At 41.9% G+C, this 21,409-nt stretch overlaps 2 protein-coding genes across 2 annotated transcripts; one reads left to right on the top strand and one right to left on the bottom strand.

The window, feature by feature from the left end:
* Positions 1-7,197: 7,197 nt before the first annotated feature.
* LOC108093415 (nuclear hormone receptor FTZ-F1 beta) lies at positions 7,198-12,878 on the top strand. Its single transcript, XM_017193458.2, is given in 8 exon segments — positions 7,198-8,588; positions 8,681-8,926; positions 8,929-10,484; positions 11,386-11,688; positions 11,747-11,896; positions 12,026-12,128; positions 12,197-12,351; positions 12,419-12,878. Coding segments are annotated over 7 exon segments (2,466 nt in total). The 5' UTR covers positions 7,198-8,588; positions 8,681-8,811; the 3' UTR covers positions 12,503-12,878.
* An 823-nt stretch (positions 12,879-13,701) lies between these two features.
* Positions 13,702-18,292, bottom strand: LOC108093416. The gene is made up of 4 exons (XM_017193459.2): positions 17,620-18,292; positions 17,483-17,562; positions 16,212-17,264; positions 13,702-13,928 (listed from the first exon to the last, which is right to left on the bottom strand). The coding sequence occupies exons 1-3, from the start codon at positions 17,988-17,990 to the stop codon at positions 16,213-16,215; spliced, it is 1,503 nt and encodes a 500-aa protein (XP_017048948.1). The 5' UTR covers positions 17,991-18,292; the 3' UTR covers positions 13,702-13,928; position 16,212.
* Between the last annotated feature and the right edge of the window lie 3,117 nt (positions 18,293-21,409).

Here is a 21,409-nt window from a genome sequence, read left to right on the forward strand (position 1 = left end):
CAAAAGAAAGGCCAACTATGTATGTATGTATGTATGTACGTTCAAGCATTGACAGCAGAAGAAGAAGTGGCACGACGACTTGTTGCCAAGACATAAAAACTCAAACAAAAGCAAATGTGACGAAGAATTGGAAGACACGGAGGAGGAACACAAGAGAGCCACGACCGTCAAGAACAGTAAAAAAACACGTCATGCTGACTGCCTTTGCCCCTACCTTCCCCCACTCATCCTCTTTAGGTCCTTCGCCTGCGCCAAGAACAAGTTGTAAATGAGGCAGAAAGAAAAGCAGCAGAAAGCAGAGCCAGCGTAAGAGCTACGGAAAGAGTCGAGCGCAGAAAAATGAGAGGGAAATAGAGAAAGAGAGAGAGAGAGAGATAGAGATAGAGCGAGAGAAGGGTCATTGGCGGCCGTTGACTTTGTCTCGCTGATGACCTTGCCCGAAAAATGTAATAGTAAAGTGAAAAAAGTCGAGGAAGGGGTTGCAGCAAATGCACACACTTACAGTACTGCAGCTGAAGAAGCAGCAGCGACAGAAGATTGGGGAGCATGCAGCTGTTGACAAACAAGAGAGAGGAAAAGAAAGAGAAAGACGTATGTAGTTGGGTGAGAAAACCTAGAGTGGGAGGCGGGATGCATTTTTGGGCACAGGGCCAAGGCGAATGAAGCAACGGGTCTTTTCGATACCAACGAGTATAAATAAGACAAATTGAGGTACAGTAGATATAGCACACATGGAACTATCGATATTCAAATACTTACAAATGGTATTTAAACAAAAATTCGAACAATTTTGAATAATATTGGGAATCAAGATTTTAACTTAATTTGACACTTGTTTCTAGTGGCAGCGGTGCAGCGGTGCTCTAATTTTGTTCTTTATTTCACTAATCAATATTCTTTATCCGTATGTTGCGAAATTTTGTGGAATATTTAAGTACATTTTGTTTTGGTCCTAAATTTTAACCTATGAAACTTTTACCCGGATATTAACAAAATACATATATATACCCATTTTTTCCGTTTGTGTTGAACTGGGGTTTTACTTGCATGTTCTCTTTAAATAAGAGCAAATGAAATTGAATTGGACCTTTTAAATTAAATATAGAAACAGTCAACCTAAACGCATCTTGGAACGAAGGTATTATAACTATCTCAATGAAGAGGAACCGTTCCAGTTTATCGATTACCCAAACACTTTAAATTGCAACCAGCCAAATCAGTTTGATCAATGTAGCCAAACCCCCCAGATGCATCTAACTTGGCCAAGAGCCGGGTGCTAACACGCATGCAAGCAAATTTAAAATCAGCAGCAACAACATTTGCGAGAACAACTCAGCTGCATTTGGTTGAATGCGATCGTAACCACCTTGTCCCAGTACAACTTGCCAGTATTTCTGAATATTTCATCCAGTTGTTGTTTTTGTTTAATTTTTTCGTGTTGTCGGTTGGCCTCGTATTCTTGAAGTTTGCACGTACGCGTCGCCGAGCTGGCTTTTGATATTAATTAAACGCACGCAGCCGGACCATGCCAAAATCGTATTTAGAGCCGCTGGCAACGGCAGTTGCAGCTCGAGACCTGCAACATGCCACCCAGCAGCAGCATCGAGCTCAAACGGGTTTCAAGGCACCCCAGACCTGCTGCAAAACGAGAAGAGAAGCAAACTAAAAGCGGGTCCAAATGGAGTCGGGCTTAGAAAAAAGTCGGTATGTCGGCTGCGAGACGTTTTCAGTGCGTTGCTTTGCTGGTGGGCGGTAGTCAAGAATTGTTCTACTCTGTGCGAACACTGAAAACAATCTGCTTGTTATTGGCAGAGGGTTGCTGAAGGGTAACATATATACTCCAGGACCGTTTATCAAGCTAACCTATTTCGCTGGTATGTCCTAGTAGAGATCTAGTTTGGTTAAAACAGCAATTTAGGCAATTTAGCAATGTTTGCAATCAATTTGTTGATTGCCATCAAAGGTCAAAAGAAGCTATCGGTCCGAAATATCTAATGACCAGTTTCGGCCATCGGCTTTTTCTGCATTGGTAAACAAAACTTTATGACTTTTTAAACAGACCTACAGGTGTGTTATTAAAATAACTTGCTTGGAATATTGATTTTATTAAAATACTTTTTAAAATAAATTGAATATCAATGCTACTAATTTTTTCTGAAGTTTATTGTGCAGTAGTTATTTTGAAATAGCGACCGAAACCAAGATTTATGGCTAACAAGAGCACGGAAGTCTGCTAATCCGGGAACTGATACCCAGATTTATTTCGTGTCTTTTCAACTACATTCCTGTATTCATAAGCAACACTCTCAACGACCTTGAGTCGGCGTTGTAGTGTAGTCAGCTGCAAACAAGTTAAAAAACAAAAAAACAAGAACAAGATTTATAAATAAATATTCTTTTGTGAGCAAAACGATTCCCTCGCTCTCGCTCCACCGATTTCACTTATCTTTTGTTGATATTGATAGTGCTACGAAGCTCGATAATCGCGATGGAGTGGAGGCCCCGCTGATAACGTAGTTTATGGATAATGGAAATGCAACAATGTTCCGTCTTTGGCAATCTGACGGGCAGTACGTCTCCCCTAAACACGGCAAAAATAAACAGAATAATAAAGCAGAAACTAAAAAAAATAGCATTTCTGGTCTGTCAAACGGTAAATTGTAATTGCTATGCAGAAGTCGAAAACCTGCCCGCAACATTGCGATTTCCCGAAAATGTCTGGGCTTCACCACCGCTGGGTGACTGTTCGTACGGTGGAGCTTGGAGCTTCCAGGCTCGCGGAATGTGTCTAGGTCGTTATATTGCTCGTTCCACTGCCTGCTGTTGAGTTGACAACGTTGTCTTCTGGTTTCTTGGCCTAGGCGACCAAACCCGCTCTCAATGTTCGCTTCGTTTTCTCTGTTTTTCAACTTTCTGGCAGCAAGAAAAAAAATTAGATCTTAAATTGGTAGTCATGACTATCTTAAAACGAACTTATCCTTCGCAAATTAATCAGCATTTTGAGTTCGAAATAAACCCAATTTTAAATATCTTAGTTAAATCTATCATGTAGTCAAAAATTAAATCTTTTAATTTGTTACTGCTTAGCGTAACCACAAGATTAGCATTTTCTTCAGTGAAGTAATCGCACTGGTACCGGTTTTATACATATTTCGTTCGCCATTTTATCTTTTCTGCTATTACAGCAATGGTCATATCGATGCCAGATACGAGACGAGACCTGGCGCACCTGTTGAAAATCAAGTTCTTGCAGTTTTACATATTACTTTTTATGTATAGAAGTGAAGTAGGCAGAGCTGCACTGGAAGCGTACTACATACGCGTTACACGTTAAATAATAGATTGTACTGAAGAGAGTTGTTCAATTTTTTAAAAGTAGTTAAGGTGTAGAAGCGAGCTATTCAAATCATTTGTCATTTGAAATACACTTTTTCAAAAAATATTTAACAATAGAGTTTGGCAACTCTGTTTTAATGCAGTCCTACCTGTTGGCTTTTGCAGCACAACTTTCGCAATTTGTATTTGCATTTTCCATAAGCCAACTTCTGTTGCACATTATGCTAATGACCTGCCGCTGTTCTCCTCGTCTGTTCCCCTTCTCAAAACACCGTCCAGCCATTCGACTCTGCGGGTCGAGGTGATTAATCAAAAAGCTCACAGCACTCGCAGAGACAGTGCCACATAAAAAAATGTTGCCGTATTGCCAGGTAATACAATTTGCAAGTGTTGACCTATACTATAGATAACCGCTAGTGTCTACCCATTCCAATATCTGGCTCCTTGTTTTCAATTGGCAAAAGTGTTAAAGGCGTGTGTCCGCTTGCTTTGGTTTTTCTTTCCTGCAGTTCAAAATAATAGTTTTTGCAACAATGAGAAAAACAAATCAGTTTTATACATTTAGTTTCGAGTTTGTATATAATTATTAAAATTTTGCTTACAAAAAAGCTTTTTCAAAGTGATACTAATTGCAGTTGTTTTAGGTGCATAACATAATAGTTTATTATTTATTTTCGTGCTAGGAAACGAAAAGCCAAAATTGTTTAGACTTTGTAGCCCCTCACTGGGACGGCCACACCACATGAAAGCCTTTCAATACGGAATTCCGTTAGCCTCAATTAGTGCATCCTACCAACCCCCATCGCCACGGGTTTGTGGGGTTGCTGTCGTTAAATGAAAACAGATATGCAATAAAAAAGAGTACCCTCGCCGCTTTCATGAGTCGCATAATTGAAACCAACTTCCTACTCAGTGGGCAAACTCCGGAGTCAACAGCGATGTTATCCACCCCTCGGAGAGGGCCCGAGGTCGCAAGGGAGGAATAAACGGGAAGTCCTTCTCCCGAAGCTCGTGCCCCACAAAGCATGCCAATGTCATGAATATTATTGACATGAATTTCCACCCACACAAATCCCAAACTCTCGGCTGAGGCAACGAGTACGCCATGTTCTTTTAAAGGGAGCACACTTCCGCAAAAACAGAAAAGAACAAAGAAATTTTAAATAGGAAACACATGAAGGTCAACCCTTTTTGCCATTGCTCTGAGGGGAGTTTTCTGTGTAGCTGGAGTTGCTTTCGATGGGCTGTCAAAGTCAGAGCCCGATAATAAATCGATAAACGACAGACAGCGAGCACCAAATGGACAATGGGGCCCAACTCCCCTTCTCTGGTGGGTGGGTTCTCGGTCAGCGGACTTGTCATGCCTTCAGCTCGCTCCCCACTCTATGGTATAAACCAAGCTGACCTCGAGTTTCTGGAATGCCATGTTGGGTTTTTGTTTTATTTTTTAGGGGCTTGTCAAAATGCACCAAAAATGCATTTCAGAATGGTAATGCTGAATAAATGAGGTTTTAAGTCAGTTATGTTCAAACTAAAGGTAATCCTAAATAACTTTACTTTGGTAGCATGTTTGCATCTTAAGCAATGCAATTTAAAACTATTTCTTTTATTCAAGGATAGGAGTTTTTTGAGATGTTGGCAAAAGTATAGGACAGTAAAACTAACCATTATTATCAGAAAAACTTATCATCTATCAATACGGTGATGAATTAGATTATTTGAAACAACATCCATTTTTTTCCTTTTTTATATCTTTTATATCATATAGCTGTTTTCATCAGACTATCATGATTTTAGGAATAAGACTTTATGAACAACGCTTTAATTTCGAATTCAATTGCATCAAAATCGGACGACTATATCATATAGCTGTCATATAAACAATATGGAAAATGAATAGAACAATCTTCATAGCTTCGATGTTGTTTACCCTTTATGTATTTTGTTCGACATACATATTTAATAACTGCAAGGGTATATCAGCTTCGGCTGGCCGAACTAGCTTCCTTTTCTGTTTAATTACTATCGAATTTCAAATTAATGTTATCAAAATCCGACTATATACACTGATGAGCAAAACTGTAACACGATTTCATTGTTTCAACTTCAAAGGTCTGAAACTTTTTTTCTAATGAACGCATTTTAAAGATCTTAGTCTTGTTTTGTAGGTTATATCATTTACTACTATTTACTAAAATTAAAGGCCATTTGATATCAGTTAAAGAAAATGACACGCCAAACTGTAAAAAAAAGTCAAATGTTACAGTTTTGCACTCTGGTTATTTTTTTAACAAATATTTTTATTAATGATTTTTTAAAAATGAGTCCACATCCCCTTGGACTTTTACAGCTCTTGTATGCGATTGGGCATACTTTGGGTATACCGCTGTACCATTTCCGGAGGAATAGCATTCCATACGCCCCGTGTCCATTCCCACAACTCCTTCATTCCACTTGAAGGAACTGCATATTTCGCCAGCCGCGATGTCACATGACTCCACAAGTTTTCTGTTGGATTCATGTCGGGAGATTGTGGTGGCCACTTCATAGATTGAAAATTCTGTTTTGAAATCCTATTTTTCACCAATATGGACATGTGGTTCTGTTTGATTTTAAATTTCAACCGTTCATCTGTGGGTGGTCTAAAAAATTGGTGGTCAGTGACTCAAAGTGAAGTTAGAAAAAAACTTACAAAATTCAATCCTGAACTTTTGAAAATGGAAAGAATACATGCATATACATATGTATGTACGAGTATGTATTTGTACATAAGTGACCGAATAGTTGGTTTGTTAGAGAAACGCTATGCAAGTCGTGCTTGAGAAGACAGGTGTAAGACATAAAAATGTACATAGGCACTTGCATTGAATTTAAGGCTAAGACAAATCCTCACATTTGTTAAAATCTAAGAAAAACTCTTTGAATAAAATCTGTTATTAAAACCTTTAAAACTAAATCTTGAATCCTGTCCACCTTTTCACGCCATCTGTGTGTGTAGAGCTCTGTCCCAAATACAACAACAACAAGAGGAACAGTGACAAAAACCGGAAACCGAGAAGCCAAAAAGAGCCCTCGTCGAACTTCGCTTGGTTGCATTCGTCGGGCTCTGAGAGCCCTCCGAACCCCAAACCCCCAAAAGAGTATTTTCCTGAAAACCAGAACATCAAAATCAGCAAAAAAAAAAACAAGAAAGGAAGCAGCTAGCTTCGGCAAGCCGAAGCTTGTATACCCTTGTAGTCATCAAATTTGTAGAACAAAATACATTAAGGCTGAACAACATCGAAGCTTTGACGATTTTCCTATTCATTTTCCATAGTTTCGGCTATTGTTCATATGGCATGTCCGATTTTGATGAAATTCAAAAGTCTTTCGAAAACTCTATATTCCAAAAATCATGCTTGTCTGATGAAAACAACAATGTTATAATTTTATTTCCGTTATTTCTATATATGTATGTAAATTTGTCGATCTTTCCTAAGGCAGCTATGTATGTACATATGTACATACATATATGATAACGTTGTTGGATTTTAATAAAAAAAATTTCTCGTCTGAAGGGTTTTTAAAAAACTCCAAACATATTTTGAAAATCATGCTCGTGGGATTAAAGGGTATAAAAAAACAAATACTGACCACTTGCTCTTCGCCTCTCCCTATCGACACTCTCCCTTTGGAGAAGCACCCACGCAATCTTAGCTGAGAATCAATCTTGTGCCTCTTTTTCTTTTTCATATGTATGCATGTATGAATGTACATAAAAACTTTTTGTTTATTTTCTTTTGTGCTAATTTTTTACATACACACATGCAATACATCACAAAGAATATTTTTGTTCTTTATCTAACCCCAAAGTAAAGACAAAAACTGACGCAAGCTAAGCGCTCTCTTGGCTTGTCTCTCTCTCTCTTTTTCCATCTGACCCCTCCCCTTCCTATATGCTTCGCTGTGGGCGCTTGTAGCGTCTTACTCAGAGTGTATGTATGTCTCTTTGAGTGCAGGCGTGTGTGTGTGGAGCTGCCTTCGTTGCTGAGTCTTCTTCTTCGTGGTTTGCTTCGCCGCCGCCGCCGTCGTCGTCGTGGTTGTTGTTGTTTTATGCAAGGTCGTTTGCGTACAAAATTCAACATTATTTGAAGGTCGTCCTTTGCTTGTTCTGCGTTCTGCGCGTCGCTTCTTATTCGCTATCACTCGCCCGCTCTCTCTCCCTCTCTCCTTCTGGCTGGGTTTGATTATCCCTCTCTTTCGTGTTCTCAGTTTTTCTTGGTGCAGTGCGTGGGTTGTTGTCCCCGCTAAACGCAATAAACTCTACTTCGGGGTCGATTGGGTTCAGCTTTACAATGTAACGCATCTTTTGCGGTACCTGGTAATTTATAAAAACAAGTCTGAAAGTAATGCAAATTTTTATTTTTTAGCAGTAAATCATAATACTCTGTACATATTCATGCAGTAGATATGTACATAATTGATTGTCGGCCAGTTTCGACCGATCCTTGGACATCCTTGGAAATTCCATATATGTACATATGAGCAAATATCATTTCGGAGGATACAGACAGAAAATAAGTCGTAGAAAAGTCTTCAAATGTTTTGCACTTAATTTCCGATCATCTCATCTGCCCAATCTCACAACTCATGTGTCCACTAAAAGACCACAGCAGAGTGGCCCTGGGTTATTGTACCCTAAATTTATGATAATTCCATCCATCCCATCGGCTTTGCGGCTCTTTCGCTTGGCCGATTGCTTCATCGCTCGTTTGTTCCATCGCCGCGGGTCGATGACATTTTTCGTTGCTGGCCCATAGCCTATAAGTCGTACGTATGTATGTATGTACATTCATTTGTATGGATGTATGTAAGTATGTATGTATGTATGTATGTATGTTCATAGTACGTATGTATGTATCGAGCTATTGTTTGTGTCCAAAGCGGAATGGGGAGACCAGAAGGGAGGGGGAGTGGGTACGGATTGGTCAGCGCAGCGCTGATAAGGAGTGAATGAGCGAAATTACGCTAACCGCCTCGAACGGTTCTTTGAAGCCGAACCCAATTAGCATAAGTGCCGGTGGAAGGTCGGGCAAGGTCGCCAGGGTGGGTGGCTGCAGGGTGGCATTGACCTCGTTGCCGACCGTATGCCCTCCGCATTCCCGTGAAAGGCCTTTGTTCGCGTTGCTAGGCAATCGAGAGAACCCATTTAAATAGAATTGTGGGAGAAGCCCAGCCGGAAAAAGTTTCCAGAGTCGGTGGCAAACTGGTTGGTTAGTTCCCAAGCTCACAAAAACGCTTTTAAAATGCGTGTCCACTTTGGCCGAGAAGATCACTAACGTTCTCATCCCGTCTTGCCTTCCAGTTTTACAACACAATGGAACTGCATCAGCGACACCTCTCCAACTTTTACAAACTGCACAACTGAGAGCCCAGAGCCGTTGATTAGTGAGCCATTCTCAGGAGAAACGAGATCCCCGAGGAGGAGCAAGCAACATGCCCAACATGTCCAGCATAAAAGCCGAGCAGCAGAGTGCTCCGCTCGGAGGACCCGGCGGCTACCAACTGCCGGTCAACATGTGCACCACCGCCGTGGCAACCACGACGCCCCCCTGGCCGGAGGAGCCAGCGGACCCCGGCACAACGTGTCCGTGACGAACATCAAGTGCGAGCTGGACGAGCTGCCCACGCCGAACGGGAACCTGGTGCCGGTCATCGCCAACTACGGCCACGCCAGCCTGCGCATTCCGCTGGGAGGGCAGCCGGCGGGCGGCCACGAGGAGGAGTCCGACTCGGAGGCGGAGCTGGCGAACATCGAGAGCCTGAAGGTGCGTCGCAGGACGGCGGCGGACAAGAACGGGCCGCGGCCGATGTCCTGGGAGGGCGAGCTGAGCGACACCGAGGCCAACGGGGCCGGGGAGCTGATGGAAATGGAGCCGGCGATCAAGAGCGAGGTGGTCGCCGCCGGCACGCCCCTGCAGCCCGCCTGCGCCCTGCAGCCGATCAAGACGGAGCTGGAGAACATCGCCGGGGAGCTGCAGCAGCAGGGCAAGTCCTACCCCATGTCCACCTCCCAGTCGCACTCGGCGGCGGCGCTCAAGACGAAGCTGGCGCCGACGCAGAGCGACCCGATCAACCTCAAGTTCGAGCCGCCGCTGGGCGACAACTCGCCGTTGCTGGCCGCCCGCAGCAAGTCGAGCAGCGGGGGCCACCTGCCGCTCCCCGCGAACCCCAGCCCCGACTCCGCCATACATTCCGTGTACACACACAGCTCGCCCTCGCAGTCGCCGCTCACCTCGCGCCACGCCCCCTACACGCCCTCGCTGAGCCGCAACAACAGCGACGCCTCGCACAGCAGCTGCTACAGCTACAGCTCCGAGTTCAGCCCCACCCACTCGCCGATCCAGGCGCGGCACGCCCCGCCCGCAGGCAGCCTGTACGGCAACGGGGGCGTGCACCACCACGGCGTGCTCTACCGGCCGCTCAAGGTCGAGGCCTCGTCCACAGGCCCACCGGGCGGGGGGCAGGGGGGGCAGGAGGCGCAGAACCTCAGCATGGACGCGGCATCCAGCGGAGCCGTGGACGCCGTGGGATCGGGCTCCTCGCTGCCGGCCTCCCCGGCGGGCATCTCGCGCCAGCAGCTGATCAACTCGCCGTGCCCCATCTGCGGGGACAAGATCAGCGGCTTCCACTACGGCATCTTCTCGTGCGAGTCCTGCAAGGGCTTCTTCAAGCGCACCGTGCAGAACCGCAAGAACTACGTGTGCGTGCGCGGCGGCCCCTGCCAGGTGAGCATCTCCACGCGCAAGAAGTGCCCGGCCTGCCGCTTCGAGAAGTGCCTCCAGAAGGGCATGAAGCTCGAGGCGATCCGGGAGGACCGGACGCGCGGCGGCCGCTCCACGTACCAGTGCTCCTACACGCTGCCCACCTCGATGCTCAGTCCGCTCCTCAGTCCGGACCAAGCGGCAGCGGTGGCCAGTCAGCAGCAGCAGCAACAGCAGCAGCAGCAGCGGCTGCATCAGTTGAACGGCTTCGGGGGCGTGGCCATTCCCTGCTCGACTTCCCTGCCAGCGAGCCCCAGCCTGGGGGCAGCTTCCATCAAATCGGAGGAGGCGGCGGAGACGGGCAAGCACGTCCTGCGAACCGGAAGCGTACCGCCCCTGTTGCAGGTGAGCTTGAGCGGCACCAGAGAAGGTGAAAGGTTGCAGCATGTTTGGGTTGCAAGAAAGAGGAAATCAGATGCGAATATCCTTTGACTGCTCAGATTATTTCTGTCCAAGTTATGTTTTCATTTGAACAGATTAGGTTTCAATAGAGGCGATATAGATGATAGATGTCTAGATGATAGATGATAGATGACAGATGACAGATGATAGATGATAGATGATAGATGATAGATGATAGATGATAGATGATAGATGATAGATGATAGATGATAGATGATAGATGATAGATGATAGATGATAGATGATAGATGATAGATGATAGATGATAGATGATAGATGATAGATGATAGATGATAGATGTCTAGATGATAGATGATAGATGTCTAGATGATAGATGATAGATGATAGATGATAGATGATAGATAATAGATGTCTAGATGATAGATGATAGATGAAGAGTGTTTCACTTGGGAATGATTTTAAATTAAACGTAAAGTCATTACATTCATTAGCAGAAAATAAATGTACGAGAGATATGTAACACATTATTGTTGGTGTGCATAGAAAAGTTGGTTTTAAATTGGCTATCTACTTGTAGTGATATAATCAGGGTGTTTTCTCTTCCGTGGTCGCAGCAAAAGTGATCTTTATTTCATCATCTCTGTTAATGCTTAGCAAGAGAGAGACGTACATACATAGAGATGGGTTTACATAGTGTTTCTTAAAGGAGTAAGGGGGACATAAAGAATGACTTAACTTAAGGAATATACAATAATGTTAACTGCTTATCAAGCAGTGCTTAATAATAGGTATATGTACACAGGGCTGCTTGCTACATACTTACATACGTAATCACTTTGCTGGAAGACCACCATCTGACACAGATTCTGTTGCACGCTTGCAGGAAATCATGGATGTCGAGCACCTTTGGCAGTACACCGACGCCGAGCTGGCCCGGATCAACCAGCCCCTGTCCGCGTTCGCCTCGGGCAGCTCCTCGTCGTCCACCTCGTCCGCAGGATCTTCCGGCAGCAACGCGCAGCCGCAACCGCAGCTGACCAATCCGCTGCTGGCCAGCGCAGGTCTCTCGTCCAACGGCGAGAACGCCAACCCCGATCTAATCGCCCACCTGTGCAACGTGGCCGACCACCGCCTCTACAAGATCGTCAAATGGTGCAAGAGCCTTCCGCTCTTCAAGAACATCTCGGTTCGTTGTGCAGTTCCTCACTCCTTTAGGTTCCTAACTCATCCCTCAACTCTTTCAGATCGATGACCAGATCTGCTTGCTCATAAACTCGTGGTGCGAACTGTTGCTCTTCTCCTGCTGTTTCAGGTCGATCGACACCCCCGGCGAGATCAAAATGTCGCAGGGCCGAAAAATAACCCTTTCACAAGCAAAAACTAATGGCCTGCAGGTGAGCATTAAAAGTCTATATTTTCACTCGGAGCTGTTGCTAGGAACGAGGTCATTGGTATACTCGTGGGCATGCATATTAGGTAAACTAGTCACCAGTGGCAGCAATTTAAAAACTTTTCTGTTGCAGACCTGCATTGAACGGATGCTCAATCTGACGGATCACCTGCGGCGGTTACGCGTTGATCGCTACGAATACGTCGCCATGAAGGTGATTGTGCTGCTGCAGTCAGGTAAGCATTTGCATTTGCATACGAGGAAAAGCGAACTTATCGCCTATGAAACACATGTGTCTCTGCAGATACGACGGAACTGCAGGAGGCGGTGAAGGTGAGGGAGTGCCAGGAAAAGGCGCTGCAGAGCTTGCAGGCCTACACCCTGGCCCATTATCCCGACACTCCGTCGAAGTTTGGAGAGCTCCTGCTGCGCATTCCCGACCTGCAGCGAACGTGCCAGGTGAGTCAAGAATGGAATATCCACATTTAACCGGTGCTATATTTGCCTCATTCATTCGTTCCACTAGCTGGGCAAAGAGATGCTGACGATCAAAACTCGCGATGGGGCCGACTTCAATCTACTAATGGAGCTCTTGCGCGGAGAACATTGACAATTGATTACAGAGAGGAAGAGCTGCTGCCGCTGGCAACAGAATTTTTACATATTTAGTATTAGATACGTATCTTCTAGGGATAAGTTCTCTACTTATAAGCTCTGAAAACATGTGCCTAAAAACCAAAGCCACGATAGCAGCCACATCAAGCCCACTGGTCGAATTTGAATCTAAGCGCAAGATTGCCAAATTTTTACACCAATATATATTTTGATATAAGCCATGTGCAGGGCCCTGGATTGCTGTTGTTGTCGGCTAGAGTTTCAGTAAGAAAAGTATATATTGATTTTGCTATATATACATATTTGACTTATGTATAGTGTAAACTAAAGCACACATGGAAAATGAAAAGACTAAACAAATTTATTTAAAATATTACTTTTACTATTATGAAGGGAGAACAACAAAAAGGCAGAGAACACACTAAAGGCAAAGAAGTACATTTAGTTGCAGCAGCTAGCAACGTTTTTATACCTTCCTATATACGGGAAAATATTCAATGTATTTTTAATAAAACGAGAAACCGATTTGGTTCTTAAGGAGAGCTGGGCTGCTGGAATTTTCGATAATATATCTATAACTATATTTATCATTAGAAGACGGATGAAAAGTCCAATTTTTAAATGTTGTAGCATTTAGTTTTAGTGCAATTTCACCCATGTCTACATAATACATAAATATCTTCAGCCAGATGTTTTCGCATACATATATAAAACAAAAGACCACTCGAAATTGCCATCCCTGGTTGGCTAGGACTATTCCAGTTATGCTGTTTGTTGCATAAAAAAAACAAAACACAACTACATACATAAATCAAATTTATTATTTTATATCTGAGTTGTAATTTTAATTTGATTTTTACAATATTATAGTTATGTTACCTTTACTTAAATAGCTGAAGTTAATCCTGCAACAGGATTCAAAACACGTAAATACACAAAACAATATTAAGCGTATAATTTTTGCTTATATCTTAGATAGTTAGATATGTATCCTGCATATGTGTGTGTCTATATGTGAGTACGTTAACTTTAAAACTCCCTGCCCCACCAGAAAATCACACTAAACAAATGTATTTCCAAATATAATAAACCTATATCCACAAAAGGAAGTTAAAGGGATAACAGCTTAACAAACCTAAAGTTGAAGGCGGAAGTCCAAGCGATCTTGCGGAGAGTTTCACAAACATCTATAACTTGTTGTTAGGAGATTGTTTTATTAACACTTTAAGTTTCAAAATTATTTGCTCCTTTGTATTAAAAGTTTAGTGTATCAGTTCACGTGTAGTCTTCTTAAGAATAATTCAGAACGCGTTTTGAAGTTGTTAGCTTTTTTTGTTTTGGATTGCACCATTTCATGAGGATCTCACTTCATACTGATCGTGGTCTTCTGCCCTATACCGCTTCTGTCCGTCAACTTAACCCTAAGTAAAATGGAAAATAGTTAAATGTTAATTTAATGGATAAAGTCCCTTAACCTAATATCAATTTACAGATTTCCGTAGTTAAATAATTAAGACCAATCGAAACTAAATTGTTTTTGAAATTCGCTAGCATCGCAAACACACTCAAAATAGAAGGATTATGAACTAACAAAACACTTATTTACAAGTTTTTTGAATGTTGACGGAGCTGCTTGAATTTTTCTACTTAAGCACTTCGCTTAAGTATTTAAAGTTTGCTCAAAATTTATAATCCAAGAGTTTGTAGTTTATAAATTTCTTTCTTTGTTTGAGGTGTTTGATTCCGCTGCACACCTACTCATCCCTTAGTAAATATTTAATTTCATATTGCTTTTAAATAATTGTAATAATTAAAATTCAAACAACAATTGATCAACAATTAAAAATATCTTATCAATGCAATATTTTGTAATAAAAAAAATTTAAATGCAAAAGATACATTTTTGTTAATGGGTTTGCGGAATTAGGTAGTATTACAAGAGTTGAAATATATAGTAAAACAAGAAAGGAAGCTAGCTTTGGCAAGCCGAAGCTTATATACCCTTGCAGTCATCAAATATTTCGAACAGAATACACAAAGGCGAAACAATATCGAAGCTACGACGAATTTTCTATTAATTTTCCATATTTTTGACTATTGTTCATTTGGCAGCTATATGATATAGTCGTCCGATTTTGATGAAATTTTATTTGTTATTCAAGAATCGTTAGAAAACTCTAAAAAAATCATGATTTTCTGATGAAAAACAACGATGTTATCATTTTATTTCCGTTAATTCTATATAGATTTTTCGATCTTTCCTATGGCAGCTATATAATAGAGTTATCCGATTTTGATAAAATTTAATCCGAAATTCGAAAGTATTTAATTAACACCATCTGGAAGAAATCAAGTCGATTTTTTTTTTTCAACCTCTCGTATGGGAGCTATCCGATATAGTTGGCCGATCCGGCCCGTTCCGACTTATATACTGCGTGCAACACACACCTTTGGGAAAGTTCCATCAAGATAGCTTTAAAACTGAGAGACTAGTTTACATAGAAACAGACAGACGGACCGACGGACAGACGGACCGACGGACAGACGTACATACATATTTCGATTCAGATCGTGATGCTCATCATGAATATATATACTTTATAGGGTCTGAGGTGCCTCCTTTACTGCGTTGCAAACTTCTGACTGAAATTATAATACCCTTTTGCTCTGCAAGGGTATAACAAGCAGGCTTACCAATAATAACGAACACGACAAAACCGAGTTTAACCATTTTGTATAAAGCATTGTGTTAGTTAAATTTATTTAAGACAAGTATTTTTATACCCTTGCAGAGCAAAGGGTATTATAATTTCAGTCAGAAGTTTGCAACGCAGTGAAGGAGACACCTCAGACCCCATAAAGTATATATATTCTTGATCAGCATCACGATCTGAATCGAAATCCGTCTGTACGTCTGTCCGTCTGTCCGTCTGTCCGTCGGTCCGTCTGTCCGTCTGTCTGTTTCTATGTAAACTAGTCTCTCAGTTTTGTAGCTATCGTGCTGAAACTTTCCGAAAAGTTGTGTAGTTATTGCACGCAGTATATAAGTCGGAACGAGCCGGATCGGCCGACTAAATCGGATAGCTCCCATACAAGAGGTCAAAAAAATAAAGGCAAAAAAATTATTACGCCGTTGTTTTTCATCGAATTGACTTGATTTCTTCTAGATGGCGTTTTCTAATTACTATTGAATTTTGGATTAAATTTGATCAAAATCGGATAACTCTATCATATAGCTGCCATAGGAAAGATAAAAAAATATATATAGAAAAAATGGCAAAATAATCATAACGTTGTTGTTTTTTATTCCACGAGCATGATTTTCACAACATCGACTTTATGAGCTACCCTTGAACCGAGAAAAAAATTTCATAAAAATCGGACAACTATATCATATAGCTGCCATATGAACAATAGTCGAAAATATGGAAAATTAATAGAAAAGTCGTCATAGCTTCGATGTTGTTGATGACTGCAAGGGTATATAAGCTTCGGCTTGCCGAAGTTAGCTTCCTTTCTTGTTTTTGTTTAATGTTGGTTCAAGTTATTGAAAAGTAAGTTAACTGTCTCAAAATTTATCGTTCGATGAATTCCAAATTATTTCTGGGGAGCGTAGATAGTCAAATGAATACTTTTAAAACTCTATTCATTTTCAATTTCAAGTTAAAATGGGTTTATACATTTATTAACGCCCTAAGACTTACCTTAAAAACCGCAATTCGGTGGGGGCATGCAACAGCCATTCAGAGGCACACTGGGGTTACACAGGAGAAGGCATGGAGAGTCACAGCACACGGCTTCGGGTGGATAGCAGCAGGGATTGGTGGGGGCGAGCCAGCTCGGAGGGCACTGACCAAACCAGGGACTGATTGGACACGGGTCAGAGCAACAGGAACAGGGGCAGGAGCAGGAACAGCTTGCTCCGAATCCTCCGCCAAGCGGCATGTCCTGGCACCTGCAGCCTCCGCCAAAAGTGGCGGGTTGGCATCCCAACCCTGCAGGGTCGAAGGTCTGGTTGCTCACGGGTACAAATGGCCTGTAGTCCGTCATGTAAACAGACTGGGACTGGAGCACATCGCTGAAGTTGGCTCCGCAGAAGCACGGATTGAGGGCGCAGGTTGGCATTGGCGGAGACCGTGGCTGTTGGACTGCCCGAAAGGAGTTGGCATCCACACAGTTGGGTGGGGGAAAGGCACTGAAGGGATCCGGGGAAGGAAAAGGCGGGGCACCGAAAGTGCTTTGGGGCAGTAACCAGGGTGCACATTGTTCGATGGATTCACTTTCCGATGCGTAAGAGTGGTCGCAACTGTTGTTGAAGGCAACACTGCCGTCACTAGAGGAAGTTCCACCTCCCTGAAAGACCTTGCGGATTACTGGATCTGGCATTTGGAATCCCCTGTCCTCTAAATTTGGTTCTTTCTCAGCTGCGTCTCTAGAGCTTCGAGTCTCACCCGTTCGAGTCTCTTCCTGTTGCCCAACGCAACTGCAATTTGAAAAAGTCAAACTATCTGCTTGATCCGGCAATCTTGCCTGCTCCGGTGGGTTGGGAGTCTGCGAACAGTAGCAATAGTCGATACCCAAATCGGAGGATGTCTGCATCTGAAGCTGGTCCGAGCAAGATGGGGATAAATAACCGGAGCAAATGGGGCATCGGAAGTTTTCGGAGTAAAATGCTTCATGGGTGTTTAGGGATTCATTTTGTGTTTCCGGTTCGGCAAAGGTCACCAAGTTCATTGGGTTACCGCAGATCGGAGCGCCTGGAAATAATAAAAAAAATAAAAAAAATTCAATATCCGAATGATTGTTGATCTATTGAAAGCATAACGTTACTTTTTTACATATCTTAATTATTTATAACTGAAGTCTGGAGATGAATCTATAACAATCCCAAACAATTAAGGAAGCTAGCTTCGGCTTCGATTGTATTAACGATGCAATACTATGTATATAGAAAATAAAGTTATAGTTAACATACCTTCCAAAGACAAGCTATTGACGGACAAGGAATTTCCACATCGATTGCACATTTGCCCTGAAGAAATGCGCTCTTGTGACCTATTGGAGTAATACAATTTCAAAAGAGTATACATAAATCAAGCTTAGTTTCCGCACTTTCCCAAGCTCTGGCTCCTGCAACCGTTTTCAAAACCCTGATATTTTCGAACACAGCTATTTTCCTTTGGGACATCTTTTTGTGGCGCGCACTTGAAAGTTGGTTGGGGTTTCGGTTTAAGGTCTTGAGTAATCCGTAAGGATGTTATTCTATCTTGATTGGGACAAAAAGCCAAACTGCAAGTTTGACCCTCACAATTGTTGGTGGTTTTGTTTTTGAGGATTGAAGTTGGTGATCGTTTCAGCGCATTACCCGGTGATTGGGGCAAATAAGGTTTTCGAATTGTGTCAAAACTGTTGATAGTCTTCATGGTGCTAAGGTAAACCTCGTTATTCTGACTTTTGTAGTCGCAAACGTTACAACACTCCATATTTATTTTTGCCTAACAACACACTTTACGGAACAAAAAAAAACCGGACAAAAACACACATTTTTTTTTATGACATTTTGAGGGTTAGTTGATTTATATTGGACTGTTTGCTTGTGTTCTGAAAGTTCAAATTTATTTTTTTAGGACTTATTCACGTAACTGTCAGTGGCAAAACCGGAAATTTAATAAATACATATATCCTAAAGTACCAGGCTTAGTGACGCAGTATTCTAACGGCCGGTAATATTATATTATTATTTGTATGGAGTAACAGCAGTTTTTTATCTATTAATTGAATCCAAGTTTTGTCGATTTGGATCTGATAGATGGATCAGATATATTTTTTCCCAAAACCGTTTTTCCAAACAATCAGTGGTTTTTTCAAATGCTCCTTTGCAAACTGAAATCTGGCATACAATTTTTTTTTTGCGGATTGTGCATAGCTTTGCATCCTCGCACATTTTTTTTATTTCATCGCCTTCTTGGAGTCCTCGAGTATAAACACCAGTGCCGGATTAGCCATATAGCAGGAGTAGCAAATGCTACGGGCCCCGCGCATTGGGGGGGGGGGGTGGCCCCGCGCTCCAACTCCTACCTATCTGATCGTAAAAAAAAAAAAAATTAGATAGGAACCTAAAAATAATTTGCATGACTTGCGTGAAGCGCTTAGGCTATGCTTTACTCCCATCTGAAAATATAAGACTCGATTTCGTCACGTTATATTTTATCTGAAATTAAACCACATTTCTACCCTTCAAGCGGCCAGATTTTCATTTTTATACCCTTGCAGAGCAAAGGGTTTTATAATTTCAGTCAGAACTTTGCAACGCAGTGAAGGAGACACCTCAGACCCCATAAAGTATATATATTCTTGATCTGGATCACGATCTGAATCGAAATCCGTCTGTACGTCTGTCCGTCTGTCCGTCGGTCCGTCGGTCCGTCGGTCCGTCTGTCCGTCTGTCCGTCGGTCCGTCGGTCCGTCGGTCCGTCTGTCCGTCTGTCCGTCTGTCTGTTTCTATGTAAACTAGTCTCTCAGTTTTGAAGCTATCTTGCTGAAACTTTCCGAAAAGTTGTGTAGTTATTGCTCGCAGTATATAAGTCTGAACGAGCCGGATCGGCCGACTATATCGGATAGCTCCCATACAAGAGGTCAAAAAAATAAAGGAAAAAAAATTATTACGCGTTGTTTTTCATCAAATTAACTTGATTTCTTCCAGATGGCGTTTTCTAATTACTATTGAATTTTGGATTAAATTTGATCAAAATCGGATAACTCTAACATATAGCTGCCATAGGAAAGATCAAAAAATATATATAGAAATAATGGCAAAATAATCATAACGTTGTTGTTTTTTATTCCACGAGCATAATTTTTACAACATCGACTTTATGAACTACCCTTGAACCGAGAAAAAAATTTCATAAAAATCGGACAACTATATCATATAGCTGCCATATGAACAATAGTCGAAAATATGGAAAATTAATAGAAAAGTCGTCATATCATAGCTTCGATGTTGTTTAACCTTTATGCATTTTGTTCGACATATTTGATGACTGCAAGGGTATATAAGCTTCGGCTTGCCGAAGCTAGCTTCCTTTCTTTTTAAACCTCGCTTATCTGCAAAGCAGGGTCCCCGAGAAAGAGAAACGGTCTCTTTGTCCAAATCTCCATCATTTCTATGCTCTATCGTTCACTTAACAATAGTAAAAAATTTGTTTGCAGCTGCCTTTTTCGGCTGCTGCCCCATGTGGCCTCCAAATGTTGCGTGTGCCCCAAGGGCTGTGCCCAGCCCCAACTATCTACACTTCAGGTTTCAGCAAACGGAATGTGAGCTATCGGAAGTCTGCTGTTCCAGTTCGCAAACAGTGAGTAGAATGCTATATACATACATATAATATATAATCTATGTACAGTAGAATCCGCTTATAGCGACTTTCAAGGGACCGACGATTTTTCGTCGTTATACCCGGAAGGCGCACTAAGCGGAAGGATTTAAGAGTATAAGTCTGTCTAGGGACCAATCAAGCCATGGAGTTTTCGTCGCAAAAACCGGACGGACACTATAAGCGGAGTCGTTATAACAGGATTCTACTGTATATCTATCTTCTATCTATCTTCTATCTATCTATCTTCTATATAAATAAAAGCAAGTTGTGTTAGTTACACCACTTATAACTCAAGAACGGCTGAACAGATTGGGCTGAAAATTGGTAGGGAGGTAGCTTAGAGCCAGGAAAAGGACATAGGATACTTTCTATCCCGTTCGACATACCAAAAATCGCATATAAAGCCAGTTATTTCCTCATCACACTGACAAACACACGCTACCATAGTATTTTAACTCAATTTTTGTGGTTTTGGTGAATTGAAGTGAAGAGAAGTTTTTTTTGTTTTGGTGATGGCTTCGTTTTATGTAGGGGAGGGTGGTCCCATACCGACCCCCTAAAAGGCAAAAGCGATAAAGGTGAGAAAAATCAATTTTTCAGTTCAGTTCAAAAATTTACTATGTAGAGGGATCAGTTTACTATACATCTAAATGATTAGTAAGTGCGTAGGTGCTTTGAAGCGTTAGATATTCAGGCAAATATAAAACTCTACTTTTTGGTCGTACTCAAAAGTAGTGGTCCGAAACCGACCCCCTATTTCTTAACAGAAAAATTTAATAACATAAAATAGAATTTAATGATTTTGACGTTTATTAAGAAATATATTGAAGGTTCTTTCCAGAAAATAAAAATTAATGTATGAAATAAAGGGCACTGTAGTCAATTGATGAAGTCTGAGTTGTCCTCTTTCTCATAGTAAGTTTTCGCCTTGAAAAAACCTTGTTTTTCGAAAGCCGCTCGTTGATGACTGTCTCTTCGCTTTCTTCTAATCTTTTTGCTGTTTCTGTTACTTTTCTTTACTGAATCTTGTTTACTTTTTCATATTTTCCCTCAAAAACACGCTATGACATATTAAGCTGCCAATAAATGGGGGTCGGTTTCGGACCATCACCTAGCGGTCGGTTTCGGACCACCACGACCTTTTCTGATTAACTGCTCGGCATTAACTTAAGACGCAAAGATCGATGTAATTCTAATTATGTGAGTGAAAGCTAGGACTATCAACGATCAGAAAAATGTACTCTCCGATTTTTATGCGGAGAAAAAAAAAATTTAAGCTCAAGTTCAGTAAAGCTCAAAAATAAATGTCACAGGCGTTGAAACAAAACAAACGGAAAAATTGCAGTGAAACAAAATAAGTCAAAGTGGCTATCTATCTCCAAAATGTCTGTGTTATAACAGCTTTTCACTGAAGTTACCGACAATTCGGCTAGCATCGCCATCTCTGAGAAACATGGGGGGGTCGGTATGGTACGACCGGTCGGTATGGGACCACCCTCCCCTAACATTTCGACAGCGTTTCCGTA

This window comes from Drosophila ficusphila, unplaced genomic scaffold (genome assembly GCF_018152265.1).
Source record: "Drosophila ficusphila isolate 14025-0441.05 unplaced genomic scaffold, ASM1815226v1 contig_636, whole genome shotgun sequence".
Classification (NCBI taxonomy): Eukaryota; Metazoa; Arthropoda; class Insecta; order Diptera; family Drosophilidae; genus Drosophila; species Drosophila ficusphila.